The following is an 18,919-nucleotide window of genomic DNA, read 5'->3' as shown; positions in this document are numbered from 1 at the left end:
CTCTTCAGTAAGGCCATTCTACTGCCAATGTTTGTCTATGGAGATTGCATGGCTGTGTGCTCGATTTGATACGCCTATCAGAATTGGGTGTAGCTGAAATAGCCGAATCCATACCCGCACCCCACCTGCCGACCCCTTGCGCCCTCATAGTTTGGGAACCACTGCTGTAGGTTACATCCCAGTAAACACAGACCAACACCGATGTCTTTTGGATGTCTTGAATCAATCATAGACGTCTGTTTGGTTCAGACATCGTCCGGTCTGGACCGGCCTTGATTTGGTCGAAAAATAGATGGTATTTTCAACTTTCATTCAGAACTGAAAAATGACCCAATTTTTAAAAACTATTTTAGACGTATTTTCAACGTCTTTGTGCTTTCTGGGACTATTCTAGCTTTGTGGGGTATAGGAGAGGGAATTTATTTTGTCTGGCGTAGGGCGACAGAACGGCCAGGACCGGGCCTGAATTTATTATAATTTTTTTGTCACTGTCCACCCAATCTGTTGATAAGTCTTGATTCACTCATTATCACCTGTTCCTGTGCCTCCTTTATCACATTACATTTAATTGCAATAAAACGTCTGTAGGGACTGTGACACACACACAGTACCCTACCCAGTTAAAAGTTATTGGGTGTCCTTGCAATCGTTTCTATAGGACAGCATCATGGCAGGCCAGAGAGTATCCATGAAGGAACCAGTATGTCTGATTAGAGAACGACAGTGATGGGAAGCTGCGTGTTGTCCGCAGTGCACTGGACATCCTGGACCAGATTGACCAGCATGTGGTAGTGGTGTCGGTGGTCGGGCTGTAATGCACCGGCAAGTCCTACCTCATGAACAAGCTGGCTGGAAAGAGGAAAGGTGAACCACTCAAGCATTTTTTTTATCTATGGTCCAAAGTCCGAACAATGTACATAACAATATGCATGACCGCAACACTGTTATATGGTTAAGGAATGATTATGTATAAGATAATTATTTCTCATAAAGATAGGGTAATAGAAATGTGAAACAGAATGTGTTAACTTATGTACTGCATTTGTCATTGAGTTAGAGACAGATATGCTGCACCAAAGTACAGATTTGTCCTGTTCTGACCACATTAGGATTTGATGTTTTTTTCTCTCCAATATTGGAAATTCGACACACCCTGTTATTGCATTGTGGAAACTACAGTTTCTCTTTCAGTTTTACACCATAACGTACAACCAGACAGCAGAGCAAACATGCAAAAAACATTTTGTTCCGACCACATTTGTTCTAGGTGGGTTGTGTAGATCAGGGTGTCGTTTTGCACTGGCTGCTAGTTTCACTTTCAGTCTGTCAGTATGATATACAGTATAACTAGACAAAAAGGTTAATCTGAAAACCAGCAGCCTTGCGTAAACACTTTATATCCTGCTGCCTCTTTACAGATTCCATCCTAAGAACTGTTTTTATCCTCTGTCCTCAAGGTTTTGCCCTGGGAGCCACCATCCAGTCCAAAACTAAGGGCATCTGGATGTGGTGTGTGCCTCACCCTGAAAAAAGAGACCACACCCTGGTGCTGCTGGATACAGAGGGTCTGGGGGACGTGGAGAAGGTGGGAGGGCAAAGTTCACTCTCTGTCAAAAACCTTATGGCTGTTTAGATGACAGAATATAACATTGCTATGGGTAAAATCCCATGTTATCTCAATAAACTGTGTCTAGTACTGATAGCTGATGTCATCATCTGTATATAATGTCTGACTTATAAATGTGTGATGTATACCCATTGATTCTAAAGAGTATAACAAATAAATAATGACCCATGAGCTTAGTTCAACTGTCATACCCCATCAGAACCCAAAATATAAGCTTGTTTTACTCCAATGTTGTAAATGTAATTAAACACTGTATAACATCATGGTTAACTACAATGATGATGTCACGGATGGTGAGTCATTGCACCAATAGCTCAGTCTATGAATTTGAGTGGTTACATTTCTCTAGGCTCATCCCTCATTTTTTTTTTTTTTTTAAAACCAAAACTGAGTTAGGGTGCAGCTTTGTTAATGTTTCAATTAAGTATTCCAGCTTTGACCTTTATTTAGGTAGGGAGCCCATAAAACGGCGTATGGAGTAGACATTTAGTTACTGACTTAATTTCACTAGTATGAACAGAGTACCAATGTGTTCCTTCTGTTGTGTCTGCAGGGTGATGAGAAGAATGACAACTGGATCTTTTCCCTGGCTGTCCTGCTCAGCAGTACTCTGGTGTACAACAGCCTGGGAACCATCGACAACAACGCCCTGGAGAAACTACAGTATCCTTCAGCAGGCCTATAAAGAAATATAGTGTAGTGTTGTATGTCTGGATTCATTTCATCCCCAACAACCGAACTGACCTCAAAAAGCGCTAATCGCTCAGCACTATACTGTATGTTAGTAAATCTGGGTTCATTTTGTCCTCAATACCGCCTTCTACAGCTATGTGACAGAACTGACAGAGCACATCAAGGTGAAATCCAACCAGCGAGACGGGGAGGAATCTTCAGAGTACCTGCGTTACTTTCCTTCCTTTGTGTGGACAGTCAGAGATTTCACCCTGACCCTGGAGGTTGATGGGAGACCCATCACAGCCAATGAGTACCTGGAGAACGCTCTTAAACGGAGAACAGGTGAAGGGAACACCAGCTAGCACAGCTAACTTAATCTCTTAATCTAAACCATGGTTAGATTGAATTTACCAATGTTGACAATACCTTTACAAAAGACATGTTGGATATAAAAATATGAAATGCTTTTCTTCCACACAAAAAATGTCACGGTTAAACATTTAATTTGTTAATTAATGATTGATGTACTTTTCCTTTTATTTACAAAGGTCATAGTAAGAAAAATCAGGCATACAATCTGCCTCGTAGCTGCCTGCGGAACTATTTCTCTCCTCGCTGGTGCTTTGTGTTTGAGAGGCCAGCCAGCGGAGACAAAATGAGACGTATGGAGGAGCTGACCGACTCTGACCTGGAGCCTGCCTTTCTGGAGCAAGCCAAGGAGTTCTGTGACCACGTCTTCAAGGAGGCCAAGACCAAGACCCTGAAACAGGGCCTGAAAGTTACCGGCAGACGTGAGTATTACAACACTGGTATTGAGGATGGAAAGCACTTATGAAAGTAGGTCATGATGTTTGATAATACAACTAAACTACTGCTGCTACTATAACCAGTTCCTCTATTATTATTATTATGATGATTACTACAACCACCATGACCAGTACAAGTAACAACGCATTAGTACTTCAATTCCTACTAATTCTACTACTTACTTTACTTCTATACAAGCACCACTGACCACTACAGTACTACCACCATCACTACCACAACTACCAGATATGCTAATTTCCTGCCCTCTCCTGCAGTGCTGGGAAACCTGGCAGAGACGTATGTGTCTGCCATCCGGAGCGGGCAGATCCCCTGCCTGGACAATGCTGTGTTGGCTCTGGCCCAAATTGAGAACTCCAGTGCCATCGAGAGGGCCAGGGCCCACTACCAAAAGGGCATGGCTGACTGGGTAGCCTACCCCACAGAGACCCAAGAGGAGCTGTCTGAAGTGCATGCTGTCATGGAGAAGGAGGCTGTGGCCATATTCATCAACAACTCCTTCAAAGACGAGGACCAGAAGTACCAGTTGGAGCTCATGGTATGGGAATGTAGATTCTATATTCAATGAGTCAATATTCAATTCAGTGATGCATGTATTTAACAAGATGAGGATAATTTGTCATTTGTGTGAGCTACCCCTTTATGCTACACTTACATGTACATTTTAGTCATTTAGCAGACACACTTATCCAGAGCGACTTACAGCAGCAATTAGGGTTAAGTGCCTTACTCAAGGGCACATTGACAGATTATTCACCATTTATTACCTCAACTGAACCAAGACATTCTGGTTTGTTCTGGTACATTCTGAACCAACCTCTCAAACACAAAAATAGAAAGTGCTTCAAGAGGAGTATGAGAAGATCTGTGAGAGGAACTACAAGGAGTCCCAGAAGGCATGCGAGTCCAAAATCGAATGCATCTTTGCCCCCTTGGAGGAGAAAATAAGGGATGACTCCTACATGACCCCTGGAGGATACAAAGAGTACTGCAACGACCTGAAACTGGCCACCAGCGAATACAGATCTGAGGGAGGCAGGGGAGTGAAGGTATGTTGGGGAGGTGGTGCTATTTTAGGAAATTATGTAATTATCATGTTTTGTGGATGCTGGTCAAAGGAGTTATGAATGCACTGATGTGATGTTGAAAGTTAAATATTATGTGTGGTGGTTCCAGGCTGAAGAGGTACTGAAGGAGTACTTGGAAAGGAAGGCCATCATTGGTCAGACCATCCTGTCAGCAGACCAGTCCCTCACTGAAGCTGAGCAGAGAGCAGAAGGTGATATAGGTCACCATGAATATGCACTCCATGACCTGGCAACAACATTCTAATGATCACCAAATGGAGGCTTACCTCTCGTTCTCTTTGATATTTATCTCTCTCTCTCACACATACTCTGTCTACCTGCAGCGGAGCAAGCGAAAAGGGAGGCATCTGAGCGGGAGAATCGAGCCATGGAGGAGCAGCTGGTTGTCCAGGAGAGGTTGAGAGCGGACCAGCAGAGGACGTATGAGGAGAATGTGAACCAGCTGATGGAGAGGATGGAGAGAGACATTATAAATGCCTTGGCAGAGCACGATAGAGTTCTGCAGGCCAGACTTAAGGTAGGAATTTAAAAAACACAAACATTGAGGACAACACTTTAAAACTACAGGAACTCTAGGGGTAAGATTAACTGTGTATGTGTTTTGTTTTAATGACACAGTCCGTGATGTGTAAAAACAAACCTTGTAATTTCAGGAGCAGAATGACCTTCTCCAACAAGGGTTTGATGACAGAGCACACCAAATGCAAAGAGAGATAGATGCGCTTAAGGGTGCGAAGGCACAAGAGGAAGAGAAAAAACCCTCATTTATGAGCACAGCTCTGGATACTGTTGGGACTGCAGCTACCTTGTTCCTTCCAGGAATACTTCCCAAAGTAGGAGGAATGGCTGTGAAATGGCTGTCTAAGTGGTTCTGATGTAGGTTCCCGAGGAGGATGATGAGCTATTATTCTTATAGACATATGGATTGACTGAATGTGTATTTATTGGTAGTTGATTCATGGATTTAGATTAAGCACTCAGTCAAGGTTTTATTTGATGTTAGTTTTTTTTGTACGTCATTTGAATAAATAATTAGCATGCCTAATCATAATGAAGTAGAATTTTTAGAAAGCACTCTTAAAAATGGTTTTGCAGTTGTTTTACTATTACCAAATAGGCCTACTTCTTTTTAACACTGACGACATTTACATGCAGACCAATATCCTGTTATTATTCGGGATACTCAAGTACTCTGTTTTTGAGTTGATGCATATAAACGTCATATTCCATTTACAATAACCCGAAAAAGCTTGTATCCCGGTTATGAGAATCCCGTATAAGATGCCTGGGATATGCTGATCTTAGACGGTAAACTGTGGCATGTAAATGTCCTATTCCGTTTATTGTTTTCCACGGTCTGCACAGGCTCAATTTCACATATCATTGGTGTTGTGTGATGATGTTTTCATCTGATTGTCAAACAAATCACTTTAAAAAGTAGGCTAAAAGCACATTTCGATCCACCATGATAATTTATTTTGCTGATACTCCGTACTGGACCATATAGCCTACTGGCTACTTTCACCCCTAATTTAGACAAGTTATTGCCTATAATTTTCTAGATTTGGTTGGCCATATTATAATTTCTGAGATTTGGTTGGTCATTTGTTTATCAACTATAGTTAGATACATGCAGCTTCTTGTCTGTCATGACTAAATATTGTAGTGCTCACCAGAATAATGTCTTACATAGATAGCATGAAGGCATTATTCATGTAGTTAACACCGGTATAGTTGTGTTTTGTTTAGGAACCAGGGAGAAAACGCAATAACTCCAAAACAGTGGAACTATTGGTCCTGTGCAAAATGTCCAAATGTCATCAGTTGACTGGTTTTAAGGAAATACAAATTTGAGAACTATAAAACATGTTTCTGATAAGACTTTACTTCGTCTTGGGTGAATATTTGATGTCTTTGAAATACTGGCTGGTTGCAGAATAGTGTCATAACAACGCATTCACATTTTCTCAAGAGATGCTGAAATAAATATTTCTCCACTCCTGTTCCAAGACAAAACTAACATTTATTGTATCATTTTACTGCAAGAAATGCATAATTCAGTAGGAGTTAATATTATATTACACTACATGTGAGTGGTTATAGGCCTAGAGTCAGTATCCTTATTTTCAGTTACTATTCCATTTAACCCATTTGAATTTAAATTAGGAATATTGTTTATTCATTTTAAATATTTTTGTTTATTTCACCTTTATTTAACCAGGTAGGCCAGTTGAGAACAAGTTCTCATTTACAACTGCGACCTGGCTAAGATAAAACAAAGCACTGCGACACAAACAACACGGAGTTACACATGGAATAAACAAGCGTACAGTCAATAACAAAATACAAAAGTCTATATACAGTGTGTGCAAATGAAGTAAGATTAGGGAGGTAAGGCAATAAATAGGCCATAGTGGCAAGTAGAGACACTGGGGTGCAAAGGAGCAAAAATAAAAATAACAATATGGGCATGAGGTAGTTGGGTGGGCTATTTACAGATGGGCTATGTACAGGTGCAATGATCTGTAAATTGCTCTGACAGCTGATGCTTAAAGTTAGTGAGGGAGATATGAGTCTCCAGCTTCAGTGATTTTTGCAATTCGTTCCAGTCATTGGCAGCAGAGAATTGGAAGGAAAGGTGGCCAAAGGAGGAGTTGCTTTGGGGGTTACCAGTGAAATATGCCTGCTGGAGCGCGTGCTATGGGTGGGTGCTGCTATGGTGACCAGTGAGCTGAGATAAGGCGGGGCTTTACCTAACAAAAACATAGATGACCTGGAGCCAGTGGGTTGGGCGACGAATATGAAGCGAAGGCAACCAACGAGAGCATAGAGGTCACAGTGGTGGGTAGTATATGGGGCTTTGGTGACAAAACGGATGGCACTGTGATAGACTGCATCCAATTTGCTGAGTAGAGTGTTGGAGGCTATTTTGTAAATGACATCACCGAAGTCAAGGATCGGTAGGATAGTATGTTTGGCAGCAGGAGTGAAGGATGCTTTGTTGCGAAATAGGAAGCCGATTCTAGATTTAATTTTGGATTGGAGATGCTTAATGTGAGTCTGGAAGGAGAGTTTACAGTCTAGCCAGACACCTAGGTATTTGTAGTTGTCCACATATTCTAAGTCAAAACCATCCAGAGTAGTGGATGCTTGTGTAGAGAATATTTTAATTGTCAGTCATTTCCAAACAGGCTATAATGTCTTTAATTTGTGGTAGAACTTTAGCTTTTTTTGTATTTTATGTATTTAGTGTAAACAATATGCTTGCTGTAATACTATTCAAAGCATGCTAAGCTGTCTGTCAATTTTCTCCAGACACTGTAGAAATGTCATTTCCATCAGTAATTTCCATCACAAACTGACAAGGTGTGGTGGAGATTTTCCATTCACCATTTGTATTTATGTTTTTTTGTCCATGGAACTAGGCTTGATCTGTGGCTGAGAAACCGCCCCATAAGGTTCGGCTTCATCTAGAAAGTGTCAATAAAAACCAAAGCGAACATAATCTGTTTCTTAATAGTGTGACCCTATGGTTGAGAGAATGCCACTTTCTTTTCCTACCATTAGTGTACTGTACAGTGTTTTAGACATTACAAAGGTCATTGGATTTTCATTGAGCCCACACATTCACACCCCTTAATAGTGGGTCCAAAGGCAAGGGTTATGGGTAGGTTATCCATATGGGTTGAGAGAGCGATAGAGCGTTTTCTGTTATTGTGGATGTGTCTTCCTGTGGCTGCTTACATATTGAACAGAAACTATAAATCCAGTTTTACATCCAAATGAACATCAAAGACCAAAGTATTTAATCTAGGACCTGAAGGAATAGCTACTGTAGAAATTGCCGTCATAACATTTTCAGCAACCTGTTTGAATGACTCATCTCACTGCTATTTTCCCACTGCTATTACAAGGTGACTCAGTAAATAGGAGAAATGTTGGTGGGGCAACAGTGGATTGAATGCACTGCATTTTCCCCAAGGGAACTTCAGGTGTGCCATTTGTTATTCAGAAACACACAATGCGTGAGAGAGAATCAATGGCCTTAGCAATGGGGAGAAGAGGGAGAGAGAAATCATGCAGAAGAACAACTCCTGACTTGTTATAACTTTCTGGTTGTTAAGAGTGAGATTAACATGATTAAATTAGCAAAAAATTATAGGTAATCAAATTTTAGAACTCAAGATCAACACAGGAGGAAAAGATTGACAGAGAGTGAGTTAAAAAAAAACAATCTTAATCGTGTTAGCTAGCCAAATTAAAATGTGTCCAACTAGCCTCACCGTTCTAGTTCCAACTGTTTACTGGTGGTAACCATAGCAACATGGCCACTGGGGCAGTGCTAGCAGCAGAAGCAGAGACTAATAGACCCCCCCTTTGAATTTCCAGCAGTTATTGTCATGGAAATATTCAGTCAATCATATTTCTCAAATACCTGAGCCTGTGAGTTCGAATATACTTTCATTACATCTGTGGTGGCATATTTCTGCTTTACCAAATGAGGAGTTTTAACAAACTTCACACACCAGTCAGAGTTATACTTAAACTACATCTTTAATAATAAGAGCTTTGCAATAGCCTTTGACTTTCAATAATGCGCCATCTCTAATGAACCATTAAAGTCACAACAGAAAAGTACAAAGATCATTTATAGTCAAGATACACCCCTCTCAACTTACATGACGAACCACAGATCTTAGGAACAGTTTACAAAGAAATATTTTTACTTGAGAGAGAGGACTATCCCAGATAGCATTCACTATAAATTATCGTTCAGTTTGGCCCCTAAGACGAGGTTCTAATCTCGTTCCTGGTACTTCATAGCACAAAAACATTACCTCATGTTATCTGGAATGCTCTAGGTTTTATCACCCAAAGACATCGATAGCTCTGTCAGTGCTATCTATAGAGGCCCATCCTCAGTGGAACACACACACAATAGTTAACAGAACACTCTATTCTGTTGAATAAAACAACCATTATCATGCAATACAAGCATTATAACATAATCTTGCAATTTTCCACGACACGACAAGCCGAGCTGGTTCATGAAAACAACTAACTTTCCAGTCTTGGCACATACTTCTTATACATTTTTCCTCCTTACATCACACCCATAGTAAACTCCTCTTAATGACTCATTCCCTCTGGCATTTAGCCACCGTTATCTTATTGCCTTGCACTAAGTTTAGTTTGGTTTCATATTAGGGCATGGAAACAGTAGAGCCACAGCAATAGTTTAAAAAGACAGACATGTTCTCGACTAAGACAGGTGAGTGCATGTGGGACCAGTCCTTGGCACTTTACAGAAATAACCAGACATGTCATCCTGCTAACTCCTCTGAAAGGGACACCCATGTTCTGGAAAAGACCCAAGCGGTGTAACCATAGCAACAGTATATCAGGCGATAACACAGTTACAGGAATAACCAGTCGTGTCCACACCCCGACAGGTGCATGTCTAATGGTGTCTAATGACCCAGGGCACACATAGAGTGCACTAGTTTTGCTGACTATCCTGAAATGTATAATGGCCACACATGTTCTGGAAAATTCTCAATAGAATCAAATCAGAGAAGGGAAGAATCAATTTTAGACACAGAATTCTGAGGGAGAACCCAGAAACTTTATTTGCCGACTGCTCACACAACAGGACTGTTGCAAACCTGTTATTTTACACAGACCACACTACTGCCTGGCATACAGCTGTAACCAGGCATTTCAGCTATACCACAAGAAAGGCATCTGCAAGAGAAGGCAAATCCACATTTTTGAGGACAGTGAGAAGGATCAGGAAAACAGGTTTCTGACGGTGAACATGTACCAGAACGGCACTGTCATGGTCCAGGGCAGTGAGGCTGCACTCAGCTCTTTTGTGCAAGACTTCCCCACCCTAAGGAAGATAGCGGAAACAAAAAAGACAAGGACAGCACCCCGACCTCTCCCCTCAGGCACCCCAACAGCAGGAGCCCAGGCCCACACCTACACCCACACAACAGGTCTATCCTCCCCCCTGCCTGCCTACCACCACCAGAGCCAAGACCACACTACCATCAGCCTACTGAGAGACAGGCTGGCTCTGTTAGAGGTATGGGTTAATGAGCTACACCACCTCGAGCCCAGACACAGAGCTACTACAGGACAGATCAACCAGTGCAGGGCGCAGCTCAAGAACTCTGTCCAGGAGCTGAGCACAGCTCTTGAGGAGGTAAAGGCCACCATGAGGAGAGAGCTGGTGCAGGTAAAGGAGGAGATGGCAAAGGAATTTTCTGTCATCAAGAGGGTGCTACAGCACAGAGAGCAGACTGTAGATACCCCTAGAGAGAAGCTGTAGCCCCTAACGACCCCACTGACCCCACCTTCACCCCCCCCCCCCCCCCCCACCCCCCCCATACCGACAACCCTTTCCCCACACCCCCAGTCAACAAGGAGGCTCACATGGGGACACCTACTACAGAGAGAAGCTCTCTGCCCCCCCCCTGACACACCCCCACACACCCCTCCTTGTACACAGGCCCTGTGTACCCCATCCCCTGACCGTAAAACCCACTGATGTGGCCATCCTCATTGACTCAAATGGGAAATTCATCCAAGAGGATAAACTCTTCCCCCACCACAAGGTGTCCAAAATATGGTGTCCAAAAACACAGGATGCACTCCACATCCTGTCCCAGTCTGACTTTGGCACACCAGTCCACATTATTATTCACACCGGCACCAACAACCTGCGAGAGGAGCAGGAGAGAGTAGGGAGCTCTGGTCAACAGAGTAGCAGAGAGGGCCTTTGAGTGGTTCCCCAACTCCCACATCCCCATCTCCACTCTGCTGCCCCGCAAAGACTTTCATCCCCATACCATTCAGAAAGTCAACCCTGACATCACCAGAGGGTGTGGCCTACTCCCGAACGTGCACGTTGCTCACCACCCAACAATCACCCCAGAGCATCTGCACGACCACTCGCACCTGAGGAAGCAGACAGTAGGGATGTGTGCCAAGTCTCATCACGAACCGGCTCAAAGCCCGTAACAAAAGGGAGACCACGTGGAGATAAGGAATAACAAAACATATATTTATTAAATAAAGTAACTAAGTACAATATACAATGGTGTGTGTAATCAGTAGTGTAAGTGAGTGTTTAGCATGCATGAATGTGATAATGCAGGGTGTTGAAAGGTGCCAAAGCAAACAACCAAAAAGCACCAAGATACACAACAAAATCTATCAAGGTGTCTGCATGGAGAGAGTCTCTTCCATGAATGGGGAAGTGGTGTATTTATCCTGGGACACACTGGGCCCAGGTGTTTCCCATGTAGCTGACGACCCTCCCAACTCCGCCCACCGGCATCCTAATAAGGAAACAAGAACAGAGAGAGAATACGGCAGACAGAGTGGGAGGGTCGTCACACGTGGTACTTGGTAGACAAACATCCCATGCCGCAGAGGACCACCCAGATACCCCTACCAGACCACTGCACCACCAAGGAGCCCCAGGCACTCTCAACGCCCCACCAGACCCAGCGCACCCCACAGGCCCCACCCACCACCAGAGCATCACCACATTCATCGGCTTAGCCAGACTGGACCGGGCCCAGCCTACTACCCCGCATCAGACCACCACCTCTACCAGACCAGAGAGGAAGCCCCAAGGCCCAGACCTGGCCCCCCTCCACTCCACAGGGTCCAACAGCAGGACCAGGGCAGCTACGCAGAGGTCGTCAGAGGACATGAGAACCCTGTAGGATTAAGTGAGATTAAACAGCTCCTCCAATACATCTGCACTAAACACACGCACACACACACACACACACACACACACACACACACCTATTGTACTAAAAGTTTACTTGTTCAATGAATAGGAACATATATATACAGTTGAAGTCAGAAGTTTACATACACTTAGGTTGGAGTCATTAAAACTCGTTTTCAACCACTCCACAAATTTCTTGTTCACAAACTATAGTTTTGGCAAGTCGGTTAGGACATCTACTTTATGCATGACACAAGTAATTTTTCCAACAATTGTTTACAGACAGATTATTTCACTTATTTCACTGTATCACAATGTTTACATACACTACATACACAAAGTTTACATACACTAAGTTGACTGTGCCTTTAAACAGCTTGGAAAATTCCAGAAAATTATGTAATGGCTTCAGAAGCTTCTGATAGGCTACTTGAAATCATTTGAGTCAATTGGAGGTGTACTTGTTGATGTATTTCAAGGCCTACCTTCAAACTCAGTGCCTCTTTGCTTGACATCATGGGAAAATCAAAGGAAAACAGCCAAGACCTCAGAAAAAGAATTGTAGACCTCCACAAGTCTGGTTCATCCTTGGGAGCAATTTCCAAACGCCTGAAGGTACCACGTTCATCTGTACAAACAATAGTACGCAAGTATAAACACCATGGGACCACACAGCCATCATACCGCTCAGGGAAGGAGACGCGTTCTGTCTCCTAGAGATGAACGTACTTTGGTGCGAAAAGTGCAAATCAATCCCAGAACAACAGCAAAGGACCTTGTGAAGATGCTGGAGGAAACAGGTACAAAATTATCTATATCCACAGTAAAATGAGTCCTATATCGACATAACCTGAAAGGCCGCACAGCAAGGAAGAAGCCACTGCTCCAAAACCGCCATAAAAAAGCCAGACTACGGTTTGCAGCTGCACTTGGGGACAAAGGTCGTACTTTTTGAGAAATGTCCTCTGGTCTGATGAAACAAAAATAGAACTGTTTGGCCATAATGACCATCGTTATGTTTGGAGGAAAAAGGGGGACGCTTGCAAGCCGAAGAACACCATCCCAACCGTGAGGTACGGGGGTGGCATCATGTTGTGGGGGTGCTTTGCTGCAGGAGGGACTGGTGCACTTCACAAAATAGATGGCATCATGACGATGGAAAATTATGTGGATATATTGAAGCAACATCTTTGAGACATACTTGAGACAAACTTCCAAAGTTGTGGCAAAATGCTTAAGGTCAACAAAGTCAAGGTATTGGGGTGGCCATCACAAAGCCCTGACCTATATCCCATAGAAAATTTGTGGGCAGAAATGAAAAAGCGTGTGCGAGCAAGGAAGCCTACAAACCTGACTAAGTTACATCAGCTCTGTCAGCAGGAATGGGCCAAAATTCACCCAACTTATTGTGGGAAGCTTGTGGTAGGCTACCTGAAATGTTTGACCCAAGTTAAACAATTTAAAGGAATTCTACCAAATACTAATTGAGTGTATGTAAACTTCTGACCCACTGGGAATGTGATGAACGAAATAAAAGCTGAAATAAATCATTCTCTCTACTATTATTCTGACATTTCACATTCTTAAAATAAAGTGGTGATCCTAACTGACCTAAGACAGGTTATTCTTACTAGGATTAAATGTCAGGAATTGTGGAAAAACTGAGTTTAAATTAATTTGGCGTAGGTGTACGTAAACTTCCAACTTCAACTGTATATAACATATATTGTTTTTGCTGTTATCCTGTTTATCTCACTCTTAACAACGTAATAGTTGGTAGTTACTGTATTTATGACTGCTATTCTTTCTTTTTGCAATATGAAATCACTATCAGTTAGCATGTGGAACATTCAGGGCCTAATCTCATCATTCTTTGGACTGAAGAGTTTAGCACTGAAGTTCAACAATAAACTTAAAGATGTTGACGTCATCATTCTGTAGGAGACATGGTGTAAAGCTGACATTGTCACTCACTGTCCCACAGACTCTGGAGGATTGATAATTTGGTACAAATCCGAACTAAAAAATCTAATTGATCCCCTCAAAATGGGTAAATATCACATTTGGTTAAAACTGAAAAAATAACTTGTACTGACAGAAAATATGTGTTCCTTTGCGCAATATATATCCCCCCTCAGAATCCCCAAATTACTCAGAGGAGATCTTCCCCACCCTTGAAGAAGAGACGTGCCATTTCCAGGCCCAGGGAAATGTTCTCATCTGTGGGGACACAAATGCGCGCACAGGAATACTACCTGATCTAACGACCATATGAGGGGAAAGCTTTATTTCAGGCCATACTGTTTCTAACTGCCTTAATCTCACCCATAGAAACAACAGTGACAGCACCATCAACAAAAACGGAAGGGATCTGTTGCAGCTCTGTCGAAGCCAGGGTCTGTACTTTGTTAATGCTAGGTTACAGGGGGACTCTTTGGGGAGATTCACCAATTGCTCACCTCTTGGCCACAGCACAGTAAGACTATAGGATTACAGACATTGACCCTTTCTCTCTCAGCTCATTCACTGTCAAGCCACTAACACCTCTGTCTGATCACAGCCAAATTACATTGTTCCTCAAAAGAACAGACATGGAAACAACCACACATTCACAGCCCAGTAAGCTATACAACATCAGAAATTCATACAGATGGGCCCAAAACAGCACAGACGAATACTAGAAAGTAACCTGTAACCAAAAAATCCAAACTCTCAAAATATTTTTAAAAAGACCACAGATGACAACTGGTTTGATGCAGATTGTAAAATTACAATCCAACCAAAAGCACAGAGACCCAAATAATGGTGAATTACACCTTCATTACTGTGAGACTTTAAAATTATAAAAACGTACACTCAGAACCAAAAACAAAAAAGCACAGTGCAAACAGTGCAAAAGCTGACACTAATTGAGTAGTCCATAAACACAAACAACTTCTGGCAAAATTGGGGGGAAAAACTACAAAAAACTAAATGAGAGGAATTAGTGATACAAAATGGTGACATATGGACAACCCATTTTAAAACACTCTACAACAGCGTTCAAATTGACACAAACGCAGAACAATGCCAAATTCATGAGAAGTTGAATGGATTAGAAAAAGCTATAAAGGACAATCAAAATCCATTGGACTCCCCAATTACTGACTAGGAGCTCTATAAGAAACTTCAGGCTCTCAAATTAAAAAAAGCATGCAGAACTGATAGCATCCTAAAGGAGATGCTGAAACCCACTAGTGCAAAATTTCAATTGGCTATATTAAAACTGTTTAATTTGATCCTGAGTGTAAGTTATTTCCCTGATATCTGGAATCAAGGACTCATAACGCCAATCTTTAAGAACAGAGACAAATTTGACCCTAACAATTACAGAGGCATTTGTGTGAACAGTAACCTGGGGAAGGTTTTCTGTAGTATTATACATGTAAGAGTTCTAAACTTCCTTAATAAGCACAATGTCTTGAGTAAAAGCCAAATTGGATTTATACCAAAACATCGCACGACTGATCATATTTGCACCCTACACACCCTGATATATTAATATGTCCACCAAAATAATAGCAAAATATACGCTTGCTTTCTTCCAAAAAGAATTTGATTCTATTTGGCATACAGGACTGTTCTACAAAGTTATTGAAAGTGGTGTACGGGGTAAAACATATTACATAATTAAATCAATGTATACTGGCAATACGTGCAGCATTAAAATTGGCAAGAAAATAACAGAATTATTTAACCAGGGACGGGGCCTTCGCCAGGGTTGCAATCTGAGCCCTGCACTCTTCAATATTTACATCAACGTATTGGCCACTATTCTAGAAAACTCCTCAGCCCTGTGTTAGTCTCCACAATTCAGAGGTTAAATGCCTACTCTTCACAGATGACCTATGCCTGCTGTCACCCACAGCACATGGCCTACAGCAGAGCCTGGACCTACTAGAGCAGTACTGCCAGACCTGGGCAATGGCAGTAAACCCCAGAAAGACTAAAATAATGCTTTTCCAGAGAAGATCCAGATCTCAGGGAATTAGACCAAAGTTCTCAAATTGGTACAAAATATATAGAGTACTGCACACACTACAATACTTAGTTTAAAAATAAGCTCAACTGGACACCTTAATGATGCAGTGAATGAACTGAGAGAGAAAGCACGCAGGGCATTCTACGCATTAAAAACAAATGAAATTGAAATAACCCTATTCAAATTTAGCTAAACTAATTGACTGTGTCATTGAACAGCAAGGTGTGGGGTCTACTGCAAACAAGATTTCACCAACTGGGACAAACACCCATTGAAACCCTAATGCAGAGTTCGTAGATTCTCTACATGTCCAGAGGAAAACTACAAACAATGCATGCAGGGCAGAATTAGGCCAATATCCCCTAATAATAAAAACTAAAAAAAAAGCAATTCAGTTTTGGAAACATCTCAAATACAGTGACCCCTCTCATATCCTTACTAAGCCAAGCAATGCCCAAGAGCTGAACAAGAAAATAGTCCCATCATCCATCTGGTCTTGGGGCTGAGTTCACAATCCTGTTCTACTAACGCACTGAAGCCTCATGAACCAGAACATCCAATCAATCAGAATAAAACTAATTACAACACGTCCAAACAAAACTACATTGCTTATTGGGAAACACAAGCACAAAGCAAAATGCAGTGCTATCTGGCCCTAATCGACAGTACACAGTGGCTAACTATTTAACCTTGGTTACTGATCAAACCTTAAAAAAACCTTGACAAGTACAAGCTCAGTGAGCACAATCTACCATTGAGAAGGGTAGACAAAGGAAAATCCGGCTCCTGTAGAGGAAGGCGTGCAACCACTGCACAACCAGGAAGAACCTGAAACAGATCTGCATTTCCTGACAAATGTAAAAAATATAAAACAATTAGAGAGGTGTCATTCCCCAAATTTGAAACCCTCATTCAAAGTTTCAAAGACCTCTCTGTGAGGATAGACTACTACCCCTCATGTTGGGGGAGGACGCAGGGAGCTGTGGTTGGCAGCGCACTACATTGCTGCCTGCCATAAGATGAGGGACAGTGTCTGACAGACCAATCAACCTGCACATTTCCTCTACTGTATGCTTATTGTTATTGTTCAATGTATGGTTATTTTGACCCTTGGTTATTGTTACTGTTGTCCTGTTGACAATTTTTATATTATTTTAATATTGTAAATATCCAAAGTAAGCTTTGGCAATATGTACATTTACGTCATGCCAATAAAGCAAAGTGAATTGAGAGAAAGAGAGAGATGACAGAGAGAGAGAGAGATAATGACAGAGAGAGAAAGAGAGAGATAATGACAGAGAGAGAGAGATAATGAGAGAGAGAGAGAGAGTGTAACTTACCGAAGGAGAGCAGGACCTGTTTGTTGAGTTGTTGGCCAATAGCATACTCCAAGGTCAAGCTGGTTGACCAAACCACATCCATTATTATCATATTTCCCACGATGCTCTATTGCAGTTAGATTTCTTAAAAATAGTTTGTTTCCATATCTGTTTTTGCATGTACATTGATTGATTTATTAATATATTAATTAATTTTATGCTACACAAAGATAAATAACATACTTTTTTCTAAACTAATCCAATCTGTAAATTGGATTTATTGCACCGTTACTGAAATTGTTGTTCCCGATTAGCTGGTTTAGGTAGTCTCAATTATTCTTTTTTTAATCCTGACAGTCATTCTAAATGTAAATTGTGGGTGAATTAAAGTCCATGGTCCAAAACACAGTAAAGGCTGGTCACCAGGAAACCACATCTAAGGCTGGCCACCAGAGAAAACACAACAAAGGCTGGTCACTAGACTATGCTGGTCTATGCTATTTTTTTCAGCAGGTTACAGTACAGTATATCGGTTTATCAAAGTAAGGTGGATAACACCTTGGTCCTGCTTTCTGACATTCCCCTCAGGTCTTGATGTGCGTGGTGTGTCCAAGCAGCAGACTAATGAAGATCAGTAGTTTATATGAAAATCATTCCTGCATGTATCGTCCTGGCCCTAAAGCTGATCTGGGTACTGATCATCTGAGTAGAGATGTGTTCATATCATTCCATAATTACAGTTCCTCTTGTTGTCCTGCTGTTGATGTACTCATGTTTGTATTTGATTAATTTATATGAGGTGACTGAAAGACACGGTCTCTTTTTCATGTGAATGTTTGTGCTATGTTTCCATGTAGAGATTCAGCTGGTGGTGTTCAGTTCATCAGTTCTCCCCATTGATCAATATCTCCATTAAAACAGGTTTAGCGTCATCCTTAACTATCAGAGAAAATGTGAAAAGTTATCGAATAGAGATGAAGCAAGGTTTATTCAAACAACAATCACAATTACAAAACATGACAATGGTCATCCCTTAATTAAGTGAAAAGCGCATTGAAGATGAGCAGTTCCATTCTAGCCTTATGTGTAGTATAGAACAACACATTTGACCTCGACAAGTTCAGCAAGCTCAATTATTTTACCCTACATCCAAGAACAAAACACAAATCTTAACTCTCCAATTTTAAGATTAATCTATAACTTTTAAATATGACGTAATATTATCAGAATGAGAAATCAGTGGTTATAAACTGAGGAACTGACGTCTGTGAAGTCACAGCTGGTTTGGCCCCATTGTACCATTGTTGCACAGCAGTCTTTCTGTTGCACTATTTCCTAGTAGTTTTACTGGGCACTTCTGGTTAATGATGAGACTGGAGAAAGGGGTGGCTGCTGATCTGGACCATTGACAAATCTCTGGTGAATCCTTTAGACCTCTGAGCCAGGGCTTTTGCCAGTTGTACCTGTGTTGACTTTGGGCAGAGTTGTGTCTTTAGAGTTGCCAACTGCTCCTGTTTTGAGTTTGGGCGTGGCCATCTTGTCTTGCTTGAGTGTCATGCGCTCCTTATCAGGGATATTGCCAACCGCACCTGATTTGAGATTGAATCTGACCTG

At 41.7% G+C, this 18,919-nt stretch overlaps 1 protein-coding gene and 1 pseudogene across 1 annotated transcript; one reads left to right on the top strand and one right to left on the bottom strand.

The window, feature by feature from the left end:
• The first annotated feature begins 707 nt into the window (after nt 1–707).
• Nucleotides 708–6,212, top strand: LOC120063788 (guanylate-binding protein 1-like). Its single transcript, XM_039014085.1, has 10 exons — nt 708–864; nt 1,458–1,585; nt 2,181–2,290; nt 2,454–2,644; nt 2,851–3,093; nt 3,385–3,665; nt 3,964–4,176; nt 4,304–4,406; nt 4,539–4,732; nt 4,869–6,212. Exons 1-10 carry the CDS (start codon nt 837–839, stop codon nt 5,088–5,090), a joined length of 1,713 nt encoding a protein of 570 aa, XP_038870013.1. The 5' UTR covers nt 708–836; the 3' UTR covers nt 5,091–6,212.
• Nucleotides 6,213–18,274: 12,062 nt separating this feature from the next.
• Nucleotides 18,275–18,919, bottom strand: part of LOC120064287 — a 10,650-nt pseudogene continuing 10,005 nt past the window's right edge.

This window comes from Salvelinus namaycush, chromosome 19, assembly GCF_016432855.1.
Source record: "Salvelinus namaycush isolate Seneca chromosome 19, SaNama_1.0, whole genome shotgun sequence".
Classification (NCBI taxonomy): domain Eukaryota; kingdom Metazoa; phylum Chordata; class Actinopteri; order Salmoniformes; family Salmonidae; genus Salvelinus; species Salvelinus namaycush.
This window is presented reverse-complemented; position numbering and strand designations above follow the sequence as displayed.

What these genes read in the sequence shown, in the direction of transcription:
- LOC120063788 (XM_039014085.1), top strand. Translation starts at nt 837, where the DNA reads ATGAACAAGCTGGCTGGAAAGAGGAAAG. An exon ending in GTCTGGGGGACGTGGAGAAG is followed by an intron (nt 1,586 to 2,180) that starts GTGGGAGGGCAA and finishes TTGTGTCTGCAG; the next exon opens with GGTGATGAGAAGAATGACAA. An exon ending in AGGGAGGCAGGGGAGTGAAG is followed by an intron (nt 4,177 to 4,303) that starts GTATGTTGGGGA and finishes TGGTGGTTCCAG; the next exon opens with GCTGAAGAGGTACTGAAGGA.